The 14,255-nt window shown below is 35.2% G+C and overlaps 2 protein-coding genes and 1 pseudogene across 2 annotated transcripts; 1 reads left to right on the top strand and 2 right to left on the bottom strand.

Annotated features, from left to right (window-relative positions):
* Window positions 1-380: 380 nt before the first annotated feature.
* LOC132169750 (GDSL esterase/lipase At1g71250-like) lies at window positions 381-4,568 on the bottom strand (annotated as a pseudogene).
* A 1,465-nt stretch (window positions 4,569-6,033) lies between these two features.
* LOC132183790 (L-ascorbate oxidase homolog) lies at window positions 6,034-9,783 on the bottom strand. Its single transcript, XM_059597212.1, has 8 exons — window positions 9,527-9,783; window positions 9,294-9,403; window positions 8,038-8,308; window positions 7,829-7,931; window positions 7,385-7,730; window positions 6,921-7,286; window positions 6,630-6,708; window positions 6,034-6,418 (listed from the first exon to the last, which is right to left on the bottom strand). The coding sequence occupies exons 1-8, from the start codon at window positions 9,671-9,673 to the stop codon at window positions 6,206-6,208; spliced, it is 1,635 nt and encodes a 544-aa protein (XP_059453195.1). The 5' UTR covers window positions 9,674-9,783; the 3' UTR covers window positions 6,034-6,205.
* Window positions 9,784-13,094: 3,311 nt separating this feature from the next.
* Window positions 13,095-14,249, top strand: LOC132166892 (signal recognition particle 43 kDa protein, chloroplastic-like; the record flags this gene model as incomplete). Its single annotated transcript, XM_059577744.1, has 1 exon — window positions 13,095-14,249. A coding segment is annotated over exon 1 (726 nt), but the record flags the coding sequence as incomplete, so codon positions are not given.
* Window positions 14,250-14,255: the final 6 nt, after the last annotated feature.

Raw genomic sequence — 14,255 nt, 5'->3', positions numbered from 1 at the left:
GTATATTAGTTTCAACAGAGGTTGCTGCTCTCTGTATTATTTTACTGTTGTATTAACTCAAGTTTTGCATAACTTGAGTAAACACCACTATAACAAGTTGTTTATAGTGGATTAATCGGAGTTAGTCCCGTGGATGTAGGCCCACTGCCGAACCACGTAAATACTGTATGTTGATCTCTTGCATTTATCATTTCATTATTATTTTGTGGAGTTTGCACAATCATGATTCAAGGGTGTGTCCATCCCTAACACATTGTTCTAACACAATCATATAATGAAAAAATACAAAAGAAAAACTAAGAGAAGAGAGGAAACAATGAAAATATTTATTGTAATTATAATAATTAAGGAAGCCCCAAGGACTAGTTTGAAGAATGTTCCTAAGCAATGGCTAACTGAGAGAAGTTAATAGGGGCTACAAATCTTGGCGGACCGCCGAAGAGGGTTAGAGCCGCCAGCTTCGAAGAAGCCTGAGTTGGGTGGAATAAATCCCAGAACAAATATTCCTCTCGATTCAAATATAGATTTGCTTTTGGTTCACAAAAGGATTCTCCACTGAACTTCCCAGCTCCACAACATGCAGTCTCCACCTCCGTAAAATCTGAAAAATTTACGGATAGATTATTAGATACACGTGATTTTAACACTCTTCCTAACATGTGAGCTAAAATTCTATCTTATTAAGCGATGCCCGACATGTGCAATATATATTGAAGAGTGAATGAATTGCTTACTGAATAAAAGGGGGTTCTCTATAACATTTATTGTCATTTCGTATGCGTTTCCAAGTGAGTACTTCATGCCCTCATATTGAGAGCTCAGCTTCAACAAGAGGGAAGCAAGCATTGCATGAAAAGCTCTTGCGTGGTCGTTGAGCTCCTCCAAACACCCCCCGGTAGCATGGTAGATTCTTTGAGATGGACAGCAGCCAACTGGTGCGACACTTTTGATGCCAAACTTCCTTGCTCCCAGATTGAGAAGAGCCTGCAGCCATATATGTTAGCCTGATCATGTCAATTCATGTTTACCAAGTTTGTTCTTTTTGAAGTAACTTCTGTGAAAGAATAAACTAAGTAATGTTAGAAAAGAAAGATAAAAACTTAAAACCAAATGATCTAAATTAATGTGTGCTTTTCTTAAGAAATTATTTGCCATCAAGGAGTCACGGCACACGTGCTAGCTAGATAGAGTATATGCGAGTGCATACACCCAAGCATTGCAACCAGACTACTACTTTAAAGCAATAGTTTGGTGTGCGTTAGACCTTTTTATTTTTTATTTATTTATTATTATTATTTTTATTCAATAATGAGAAAAGGGTTACAGGAGAGAAAACAAACTAAACAGGGTGGACTTCCCAACGACAAAATCCAAATGAAAAAAGAAATACAGAGATGAAAATAGAAACAAATAGTAGGCAATGGAACCAAAAAGGATCCAAGCTTCTCTAAGGGCTGCACAGCCCACACTAAGTGGTGCAAAAGGGCTCAATTAGAAGCTCCGTGCGGTAAAGACAACCACTACGGTAAAGTGTTTGTTGCAGTGGTGCGTTAGACTTTATAGATACCAATTTGACGCTCTTTTTTTAATGTGGAATTTTATTTTTTGAAGGCTCTTTAATACCCTCCATTTAAAGCATTTTCAGATCACAAAGTAGATATATTAATTTTGAAAATTCTTTAACAAGAAAGCCCTTTGACTGGATTCCTGTGTGTGTGTGTGTGTGTGTGTGTGTGAGAGAGAGAGAGAGAGAGAGAGAGAGAGAGAGAATGAATGTCACCTTTAAGTGGGTCTCATAAGCGAATCCTAAAGTGGCCATGAAATCTTGCTTTGACAAAGAGCTGTTGGAATGGTAATAGCCAAAGAGATCATTACTGCCAGTGCTAATGAAGAACAAAGACTTGGAAAGAAACTTTTGGGTTGCCAAGGGACCCATTGTAGCAATAAGAGAGCTGCGGACTGTGCAAAATTGCTGTATTTTGATCCCCCAATGAAATAACATTCTTTTGCGTGTTTGATGAGGCATAAAACTTCATTAACGTTAACTGATCATCAGGAGAAAATAAGAAATTTAATCAATATATATCACATGCTTAAAAGAGGAATAATTACTATTTTTCACACAAAACATCTTTCTGATAAATATATGTATATATATAGCTTCTGATCCATATAAAGATGTTATATGGAGTCAATGATATAACATTAATTATCGTTTAATCTTAATCACAAGACATTGACGTGAAATCTCTTCAAGGTAGAACCACTTTGTGACCTATTTGACTATTTCTGTCAGAAAAACTATGGATACACATCCCTGTATACAAGAATCGAATATTGATTAAGAGTCTGTTTGGAATTGCATTTGAAAAATAGAGCTTCTAAGTTAATAAAACGTTTTTTTGGCAAAAGCTTCATTTTTAAGTTTTTGCCAAAAGTACGTTTTAGTTATTTTTAGGTTTTTAGAACACTTAAAAGTACTTTATATTTTTTTACCAAACAAATATTTTTTTTCAAACGGACTTTTTGAATGTCAAAAGCATTTTGGGCTTTTCAAACGCACTTTCAAACTTTTCAAACACAATCTCAAATAGAGGACTCGAACAACCAACCTTATAACACCAAAAAAGTTAACGATTCGAGCTAATTTTCATATCAAACAAGGAGAAACTAATAAGAGTTCTAAGAAGATATATATATATATATATATATTGGCCCTCACCATTGACTGTCCTGTTAATTGAAAGATGCCAGACCCTCCAGAGGCAAAGTTTATACCTCTCAAGCTTTGCAGCTTCAGACTAGATGAGGTGTTTAGAGAAAGAAAAGGTGGTGGGCTTTTCTCGTAGCCCATTAGCTTGGCTGATGAAGAAATTAACCAAAGCAAAGTGAAATTACGGAATAATTAATTAATTAATTAATTCATACAGCAAAGCATGCACTTTTGTGGGAAAAAAACTTATTACTAACCAAGAAAATCAGCACTATTAAAGCCATTACTGAACCTTCCAGTGGGCATGGAGGAAGGAAAATCGATGCCATTGAAAGGAAAATCAGCCCGCCTTGCTGCTTGCCAAGAAACTGTTGGTCCCGACATCGGCAGTTGAGTCCCCCAGTATAAAAACAGCTGGCAAAGCTGCCTCTGCCACGTCAAGGACGATTGTATTCGTGGCCAACAGTAAGAGTAGTAGAAGATCCCATCTCTTTGCCAAGAGAAATTGAGAGAAAAAAGAATTAAACTTCCAATAAAGCTTAAATTGGTTAGTTAGTTAATTAGCCGTTAAGATCTTCATGGATTTATATAGAAATTAAGAAGTTGTCGTTTCAAGCAAGAGTGCATACATGCAAAAACAAATCCTTTGATTGGGCGGATTGTCCCAGAGATTTTTCTAAGGCCGGATTGACCAAAGTCCAAATATCAGTAATTAATGAGCACTTTTTTCATTGAAAAAATGAAGTAATGTTTTAATATCTCGTAAGTTTAAATTGATGGGACAAAATTGATTTAATCATATAAATAATGCTCAATTAGATTTGGATCTACTGAAATTCTTAAGAGAATTTCAGTTTCTGAAATTTCAATTTAGGCAATCTTTTTTCCATCCAAAGGTCATTTTTCTACCACGTGTCTCACTACTAATAAAATAATAAAATAACAAATATTTATTATTTTATTAATAGTGGGACACGTAGCAGAACAATGACCATTGGATGAAAAATGGACAGCCTGTATTCGAAATTTCAAAAATTAAAATTTCCTAAAAATTTTAGTAGATTCTAATCCTGCTCAATCGCTCATTCTTGGGCACATCTAGTCGACAATAGACCCAATCTTCTCTTGATCTATTTGAATCACACCCCTGCACCCCTGTTTAATCCAACTCTTCCATCAATAGCTTATTCATCACTATTTTATTCAACATTCCTTCCGGGTCAGTAGCCAATAACCCACCCAAGTAAAGTATTTAATTAAAATTAGAATAAATTGTAGAGTTTTTTTTTTTTTTTTTTGATGGAATAAATTGTAGAGTTAAAATTGAAAACTATACCATATTATATCACCAATAAGAGGCACTATAAACTAAGGCGGCTATTTATGATATAATACATACACAGATTGCCTAGTTTAATGTGTTTGACTGAGTTATTATATTAGTGAAAGAGAGAAAGAAATATAAACAAAAGGAGTCCAAGGAAGTGAAAGGGGCAGGCCATCCTTGTATGGCTGTCTTTATGTATGTTTTCAAATATAATTTTTTTTTTTGGGGGGGTAATATTCAAATATGGTTTTTGAAGTGTAATTCATCTAGTGGGGAGTGGGGAAATGTAAAAGCCAAATTCCTTGTGACATAAATAAACGAAGCAAACACTTTATACAATTGAAGGCCCACGGCCAACAATCTAATACGTAAAATATTTGATTTAAACGAGGTGAATTGAAAGAGTCAGGATTCGAACTCATAACTTTTTGCTCTGAAATTATTTTTAAATCACCACTTATCTTAAAAATTTAAAAGATTATATTTTTTTACTTGGACATCAATCAAAACCACAATTCCAAAAGCCATTACAAGAAACAATAATTATGTCAACATTTTCAGTAACAAGGTAAAGAACGTGTAAAAATCAGAAATGATCAAGTAAAAGCGTAACACAATATCCAAAGAGTGTCCCAGTCAAGCCTCAAGTGGCCCATTTCACAGCCTTTTAAATTTAACCTATGAGAATGAAGCCACATTACTTGCTTGACCAGGAAGTGGACCCATTTTGGGCCCTTTTGTTTGAGCCCACCCTATATTTTTTTTTAGGTTGAGCCCACCATGTCTTTTTTTTTTTTTTTTTTTTTGGTAACATGTAGAGATAAGGGGGAAAATAAATCTAAATAATATATGGTTTTATAATTCAATTATTACTCATGTAACAGATTATTGCGTGACAGTTACAATAATTAAAATTATGCTCTCTTTTAGGAGTAATGTTATAAGTCTTCTTAGAGTCCTGTTAGAATTATCATAAATGTGATGTGGCTTTTAAAATCACCAATAGATTAAAAGTCAAAAAATCACATTTCAAATCCAACAGTGATGAATGTAACGAGATCTAGCTTATCACGTTATATAACTAATGTTCATCCAAATAGGTCTCTAAATATTTATTTTCCTTTGCTTTAAAAAAAAAAATCTTATAATTCAAACATTGTATTTGAATGTTATCACATGTAACAAGTTGTCGTGTGACAGTTATAATAACTAGAATTTGATGTCTTTTAGATAAAGGAAGGTATATATATATATATATATATATATATATATAGGTCTTATCTTATCATGTGATGTAAAACCAATTAATTACTAGAATTCAACTTCTTTTTGATAAAGGAATGTAATGGAGTTAATTTTATCTACTGATCATATAACCGATTTTAGCTTACAAAACACTTACCTAACACAAATTATTAATCAACTAATCCTCTACTCTCTTTTTCTTTCTTTCTTTCTTACTTTCCCTCACTCTCTCTTTATATATATATATATATATAATAAATTTGGTTTTGAACTGTAAATCGTTTAGTGGAGACATGAAAATGCCCAAAATCCTTGTGACATAAATAAAGAGGTTATAGGATAGGCCAGTTGTCTTTAATTTGTCCACGGGTGTAAGGTGGGGCCGAGCTAGAAAAATTTTAACGGGGGAACTACAAAAAAAAAAAAATTGGCTATACTTGGGTCCGCCTCTAGGGGTTAAGTTTTCAATAAAACTAGAAAATGGCTTATTTGAGTTTTATTGAAAACTCAAATTAATGTAATTCTAAAAGTCGTTTTTGTGTTATTTTAAAAATAATGTGACTTTTAAATTTATTATTTGATCTAAATTTAATAATAATTAATCATAAGCTTAATAATGATTCTAAAAGTCACATTATTTATAAAGCGATACAACAAAAAAACTTCTAACATTACACACGGCTTAATAATTAATCCACAAAGCAAAATGAGTTTTCATTCAGCAAAAGTTGATTTTAAAGTACCCAAATGAAATCAAATAAAGAAATTGATTGCAGAAGTATGAATAATAATAATAATAATAAACCAAGCAAAACTTGCAAAGTAAAGAATTAATAAGACTCGAGTTGAGTCAATCACATGTGTTCTAGTAATGGTTAATTAATATTTGCTCTATGATCTTCTTCTTCTTCAACCTCTGTTTACAGAGGTCTTGTTTGTTTGCCTGCAGCCCTGCCACAGAGAAGTGCATTCTTTGGAATGGGGAACTCATCCCTTATTGATTCCACAGGTGAATACACTCGGAGATAGAATTGTTGTCCCAGATATTGCCTTGCCCAAAACTCACTTCTCACATTCCACATCCCCACATTATCAAGTGCCATGTAAATTGCAGTCCATGAGTTTGGATATACCTGCACCACCACCAATTTTTACCATTTTCAGTCAACAATATTCCAATGCAGCTAGGCCACGGGTGGCAATTCGTGCTGGGATTTGCTTTAAGGCATAAATATACGATTATATAGATCAACTTTAATCTGATCAATTTAATTAAACTGATATAATCATTTCGTGTCAGATTTGTAGGTCATGTCAGAAATTGTGGACAACGCATATACTAACCTGTGTGGTGCAACGCGAAACCGCATCTCTTAGATTGTATTGATTTCGAGTGGATGGCGTCCACACTCCTCCGTCCATTCTGCATTACAACATCCGATTTAGATTAGTACATGAATTGTGCCCGCATGCATACACACAAACACTAAAAACTTGTTTTGGATTGTGTTAAAAAGTTTAAAAAATGTTTTTTTTTTTTTTTTGTTTTTTTAAGACAAAAACTCTATTTTTCATTGCAATTCCAAACAGACTCTGAGCGTCGTTTTTAGCTATTTCTCTTATGCATGTTCTTACCCAACAACCCAGAAGGAGTATCCATCAATGTGCCAGCTCTGGACAATGTTCTCATGGTTCTGAAAAACGATCTCAACAAAGGCTCTATAGTCGGCACCCATAACTGAAGTGTCAAGGTACATCTTTTTACCAGTAGGATTATCAGAGATGCTTCCTACACGAAAAACACCACCAATCTTGAAGTAATCTGCAATCTTCAGGGGAGTGTCAGCAGGGACAAAAGACACACTATTGACTGCATATCTTTGCTTGGCATCAACTTGTGCAGCCGAGCTCTCCAGCTTGATGGTCCTGGAAATGTTAATTAGACCATAGTGGTATGATCCCTGTGGGTTAGGTCTTGGTCCACTTGCAGTAAGGTTGGTCCTGAAATGCACAAAAAAGGGTACATTTAACTATTAAAGCACGTACGACTCAACGATTTCGCATATCAAAAGTGCAATTTAAAACAAAATCACAGGTACCTGATTGCACGAGCCTGATTAAGAGACCAAGCTATTTGGGTGGTCGGTCCGCCGGGAATTTCGCCAGAAACGGGTCGTTTGGAGTTGCTGTAGTGAAGGGTGGCAGTAGTGGTGAGTACCCGTCTAGTGAAACGGGTCGAGACTGCGACGAAGTAGTCCTGAGCCGGCTGGTCCGCCGTGACGAGCACCGAATAAGATTGGCCTACATGGATGTCAAGCTCAGAGAAGGTGGTTTGCATCGTGTGGGTGCCCTCAACCTCAACAAGCTTCATCTTGTGGCCCTGAATCCTGAAGTTGAGTGAATTTTGGAGACCCACATTTGATATCCTAAGCCTATAGGTTTTTCCTATAAGAAGCAAAGAAATACGTACCCATTAATTGTCACTCACTATAGAAATCAAAACGGTAGTAAACTGTAAAAGTGAAAGATTTTTAAAAAATTACCTTGTTCAAAAGTGAAAGATGTAGCATTTGCCCCTCGACCATTGATTAGAATAGCATCGGGGAAGGGAAGCCTATGGCCACGATCTAAGATGGTCTTCAATTTCTGAATTAGTAACACAACAATGTCAATATATACAGGGGATATATTCTTTTACCAATTAACCAAATAAAAAAAAAAAAAGAAAAAAAAAAGAGGCCAATTCTTTTACCGTGTGATTAGTCTTGTACCAATCTCCAATGAGAAGAGAGTAATCTCCAGCAGGTTCAGGGAATGGGACAGGAATCCTAGGCCTGCTGAGGATTTTTATAGCCCCAAAGCCACCAGCTGCCTTGTGGAATGCAAGAGATGGGAAGTAGAAAAAGCTGCCTATTTGATCCTTCACCTGTAGTGTGTAGGTGAAGTTTTTGCCTGGAGGGATGGGGCATGTGGTTCCATACACTCCATCTTGGTAAGAATTTCTCCTCTGCTGAAGCCCGTTCCTGTTACATTTTCCCATTTCAGCTCCATACCAAAACCCATTACATTAAAACACAAATGCCGGGTCCGCGAGGGTCGGCTTGAATGATCGATTTGTTTAGTTAATAATACAAAGTTTTCACGATACACGGTTTTTACGAGCGGGATCGTTTATTAGGGTTCTAAGTCATTTGAAAAAAAAAAAAAAAAAAAAAAGTCAAAAGCAAGCACTATTCCAGTCAAGCATCAAGTGGGCTCATTACATGTATTGTTCACAAAAGCAGCCTACCAAACTACCAATCACATTACATGTTTGATTAAGGTTGCATCTCATGAGTGATGCCAGCTGTAAATTTGAATTGCAGCTAAATCTTCCAAAAAGGACTGTATTTTTTGCCCTTTGCTTCTTTTAAAATTATTATTATTACATGTACATAATTACTAAAATACAAACTCTTTTAAATAAACAAGAATGTTTTATCTACATTTATGATGTGATCCAACAACCAATTTAATTAGAAATAGCATACAAATTGTAAACTTTAATCTAAACAGAGTTATTAATCAACTAATCCTCTATTGATCCCTAGCCCCAAGAATTAAACAAGAGTTTGATAAGAATTAATCAACTAATTAATCCTCTAGAGGTAAATCCGGGACCATCTTTTTGGTGTCATATCATATTATCATAATATAAGTGGAAGAAACATTACAACTTTACTTTATTAGCTGTCTTACGTACCATTTAAATAAATGCTTGATTGAATTTTCATTTGATCTTGTTAAGTAGGACAAATATTCAGGATCTCTACAGTTTGGTACAAAAAGTTGTTTGGTTTATAGGAAAGTAAAATGAATTGAAGTATGAAGAAAAAAGAAAAAAGAAAAAGAAACAATCTTTGTATTCTTAAATATTGTTCAGCAGCAGCAGCAAGAGAAGTTAAGAAACAAAGACAAATGGTTGGAAAATGAAATGGAAGATCAAGATAGAGAGATTTGATTTCTCACCATGACAAGAGGAAAGGTTCTGGTAAGCTGTTATGAACATTTATGATTAAATTGTCATTGGTAACAGAGTATATTTCAGGCCCGGGAAACTGGCCGTTGATGAGAATTCCCTGCAGCAGCCAACAAAAACAGAAAGATGACAATGAAATGAATTGTTTTTTTTTTTTTTTTTGGATCAAAACATGATTAGAAACAAAAACAGAGCAACCTGCTACATCAAACAATTAACAAACCTGTTGACGAACACCAAGGGGATAAATGTTGCCATAGGTGACATTCCAGTTGAAGAACCTGTAAGGGTCCTCAGCATTTACAACACCCAAGATCATAACAATGGCGGAAAAAAGCCATGCAGCAACTCCTGCTTGTTTTTGCAGCATTTTTGAGAAGTGTATCAATGGGGATGATGATGCAGAGAGAAAGGTGGCTTCAGCCTTCAGGGGTTTGAAGGGTTGTGGAATGAGACACTTTAATATTGGCAGAGGAAACTGAATAGGAGTCTCTCAGAATCCGTGACGTATTTAAAGTGCGAAACAAGGAGGGAAGCCAAAGTGCTTCAGAAAAAAAAATATATATAATTTAATTTACTTCCAGAGTTTGAAAGAAAAATAAACAATCAATTGAAAATTTGGTGTCGGTTGGGTGTACCCTATCTGGCATGGTGTGTTTAGTGGATTATGATGTCAATTTCAAGTAAAATATATTGTTGATTAAATTACATATCTAACCATGACTAATTAATGCTAAATATTATACTTTATCCTCACTCTTATTGTACTCGCTCGCCTAATTAACTGGCATGGCAATGCCCATCAATTTTTAAAGTAGTGATTATTAAAAAAAAAAAAAGGTATGGTATAAAATCGTAAGAGGTATGGTATTGCCACATCAAGCCCTTAAAATAAGGGTGAAAAAGGAGTGTAGTATTATTGCATTACTCTATCAATATATAACAAAATAGAGTAATGGCAAGGGTTCGTTTGGGTTTATGATTTCAAAAGTGTGATTTAAAAATAACAGTTCTAAAACGTGCGATTTGAAAACGTAATTTTTAAAAACGTAGTTAAGTGTTTGGCAAAATTGATATTTTGATCTTTAAATTCTCAGTTTAGCCTTTAAAATTGTATCTTAAAAAAAAAAAAAAAAATTCCAAACAATTCATTTTTTACGATTTGGTACACTTTTTATCTATAAAATCGTAATGCCAAATTGCCAATCACACCCTAAATACTACACATTTTTATTACTCTTATCTTGCTAGGTTGATGTGTTCTGTCTATCATATAACTCATTGTAAAAATCTTTTAAAAAAATATATGATAGTAAATGGACAGTGTCACATCAGCTTAGGACCTAATATTTAATATTATTCTAACATTATATAAAACATTTAGATTTGTAATCTAATCTTGACTTAAAAATAGCTTCTGTCCATTTCAAATTCAAATGGAGAGATACTAATCCGTGTTTGGTGGGGGGCACCAAAAGGGGTGTGGTGGGACTACTCTAAAAACTCATTTTTCTCTCCATTGTCCACCGAAATGATTACCTAAACGACTGAGATCATAACACGTGGCGATCAAAAAGGGTCTAATTTGGGGTCACCAGCTTGAGAACAAAACTCTACAGAAACCGCGTAGGATTTGCTTTCCAAAGTATGTGCTGGAAAATCGAGTAATTTGCCGTGATTTCTGACGGGACACACGGTATTCTCATTTGCCAAATTTTCTCACTTCCCAAACACGCCACCCTTTTGAAGCTTCCTCTCTTCGGTGGTCTTCAGTCTTGGGTGGCTCATGATCAACGGGAACGTCGTTTCTCTCGTTGGGTCCAGCTCAAATGGAGGGTCAGGATGAAGTGGGCCCAAGGGGAGAGACATAAATCGGGAAATTATGATGGGAAAAGAATGGAAAGCTTTTTTTTAAAAAAAAAAATAATTATACGCGGAAACTATATATGATTGGGTTCTAGTTCTAGGTCAGCCTTTATGCTGTTTGCCTGCTGGCTGCTGTTGACAGAAAATAATAATAAAAAAGAAAAGAAAAAGGATTAATGTGTTTTGCATGCAGGTAGCTAGCCAGCCTTGAGTGCTGTAATCTAATCATCTTTTGCTTCACACGCCTGCCAAAAGAAATTAATTAAATTTATAGAATGGATAAAAATAAATAAATAAAAGGAATGAGGTTTGCATTTTCCTGAAATCTGAGATAATATATTTTCACGTGTAAATTATTTTAACCAAACAATGACATGCATTCTTGATGAAGTAACAGCAATATTGGGCATGCAAGTTTACAGCATGGTATATGGAGACGATGTCACCTAATATGTGTCATGTGTGTGGGGTGATTCATGATTGCATGGCTCTAATATCATATCAAAAGTATTATATATATATATATATATATATATATATATATATATATATATATGGTATTGTTAATTAACAATTATATTAGTCTCCATGATTTTAACATAAAATTATAAGAGTGTAATCAGTGGCAGAGCCAAAAATTTACAGTTGTAGAGGCCAAATTAAAAATATGATAAAAGTAATTTAAAATAATAATAAAAAAAAGAATGTTTTTCAACTACAACGGTTAAGTTTTCACTATTAGAGTTTTAGAATAATATTCTTTAATAACCCTTTAAGATTTGAAGTTTCGTCATGAAAATCAAACGGTGTATTACTTTTTGGAATGTCAACTTCTTTTCTTTTGAATAAATAGTTTTTAATTTTGACATTGTAATTCATGAGCCTAAATTTTCAAGTTTAAATTACGATTACATAAGAGACAACCAGATTGATAAACAATAAATAAACAATCATAGAGTAAAAACACACACACACACACACATATATATATATATATATATATAAAGTAATCATGGAATAAATTATATACAACGGAAGTGATTACTTTTTGCTTTGATTTATGAACACTTCCTATTTTTTTTTTTTTTTCTAAACATATATCTTTTGAAATTTTCTACAAGCTAATTTTATATGAATCTTATAATATTCTTTAAATGGCAAATAGTGTTTGATGGGTGATGCAACCAAAATTATATATCATTTTTGCTTTATTTACTCACTAGAGAAAAGAAGATATGTAGTTACCAATAATTCAATAAAAAAAACTTTAGAGTGATTAAAAAAAAAGACACTGATTTTCAAAAGACCAAATGAGCCTCACTTAAAAGTGTGTGTGTTTTTTAGTGACAAATATGTAGATGCCATTTTCAAAATTTTCCTTAATTATAAAAAATAAAAATAAAAATGAAAGGCTTGTGGGGCTACAACCCCCACAAGCCCTAATGTGGCTATGCCACGGAGTATAATAGACATTTTACCACTTTTTCGTTAGATTTAATAAAAAATTATAACACAACAGGGTAAGTGAAAGAGCTAGGTAGTTTGGAGGGGTTAGTGGAAACTTTTTAAAGTTTGAGGAGGACATTTAAATTTTGGGTGCAAGTTTAAGGGGGATAAGTATAGTTTTTCCTCTTTCCAAAAAACAGTAAAGTATAGCTTTTTCCTATAAATAAATGTACTTATTTAAACAAAGAATGATATAAATTTTCTGCAAACTAATGTCTAAAAGTAATATGTGTCTTTAGCATATTGTTAGATGCTCTTTTAATAGCATTCATTAATAAAATATATATGCTTAAAAAATATTTTTTATTTTTAAATAATAATTTATAAAAAAAAAAAAAAAAATTATGGTTCGCAGAAAATTTGTGTCGAATTAAGAAAACTCGGAGCAAATCTCATTTGTATTGCATATGGTTCTAAGCAAAAGCCTTATTAGTCAAGTATGGTCTAAAGCCCAAACTAATGTGTGTATGGTTTAAAGCCCATATAAATGAAACTCGAAAAGCAATATTTTTCCAGCCTCTTTGCCCCATTTTTTAGGCCCCACTTTTTATCTCTTGATCAGACACAGAAGGCCCTTTCCCATCAATAAGGACAAATCAACCCTTCATGGGCCCATACTCATCCTCCAATTGGCCCAATTCCATGTTTGTGGCCAGAAATCAATACCACAAAATTGCCTGGACAAGGCAGAAAAAACAATCGCAGAAACACCAACATATGATAATGGATTATGGATGTGGTTCCTTATCCCAAACCCACTTCCCAGATTTCACTGCATCCACCATTGACAGCTCAGCCACCTTCTCTAACCCACCATCACCGCCAACCATCACGCACCAACGCCACCAATGGACGCTCTCTCAGTCAATCGATCTCTCTCTAGCCTCAAACTCAGAACCATAACCATCCCTTCTTCTTTTCCCTCCCAACAGCAACAACTCGCCCTCAAACCAAACCATGGCACCCGAATCTTCACCGTCTATGCCATCCAAAACCAAGAAAAAGACCTCCAAGAAACTCAGGAAACGCTTCCGAGAAACAACGCCGACGACGAGTCGTACGGTGAAGTCAATAAGATCATCGGTAGCAGAGCGGTGGGAGGTGGGGCAGCCATGGAGTACTTGATCGAGTGGAAAGACGGGCATGCCCCTTCCTGGCTCCTGTCGGATTACATAGCTAAGGATGTGGTGGCGGAGTACGAGAGTCCGTGGTGGACCGCAGCCAAGAAAGCCGACGAGACGGCTCTCCAGCGGCTCGCCGAGGAGGAAATGCGTGACGTGGACGCCGTGGACCAAGATGGGCGGACCGCGCTTATTTTTGTTTCCGGGCTCGGATCCGAGCCGTGTGTCAAGCTCCTAGCCGAAGCCGGCGCGAACCTTGACCATCGCGATAGCAGCGGCGGCTTGACGGCTCTTCATATGGCGGCTGGGTATGTTAAGCCGGGTGTTGTTAAGGTGTTGCTGGAGCTTGGTGCGGACCCGGAGATTGAAGATGACAAGGGACGTGCGCCGTTGGATTTGGCGAAAGAGATCTTGAAGGTTACGCCTAAAGGAAACCCCGTGCAATTTGCAAGGAGATTG

This window comes from Corylus avellana, chromosome ca1, assembly GCF_901000735.1.
Source record: "Corylus avellana chromosome ca1, CavTom2PMs-1.0".
NCBI lineage: Eukaryota > Viridiplantae > Streptophyta > Magnoliopsida > Fagales > Betulaceae > Corylus > Corylus avellana.
Note: the sequence above shows the minus strand (reverse complement) of the source record. Positions and strands in the feature narration are given on the sequence as shown.

Bases quoted from the DNA above. Each gene is read 5' to 3' on its own strand.
- LOC132183790 (XM_059597212.1), bottom strand. From the start codon at position 9,673: ATGCTGCAAAAACAAGCAGGAGTTGCTGCATGGCTTTTTTCCGCCATT. The intron at 9,404-9,526 runs GTTTGTTAATTG...TGGCTGCTGCAG, and splicing joins CCCTTGGTGTTCGTCAACAG to GGAATTCTCATCAACGGCCA. The intron at 7,932-8,037 runs GTAAAAGAATTG...TTACTAATTCAG, and splicing joins GGTACAAGACTAATCACACG to AAATTGAAGACCATCTTAGA.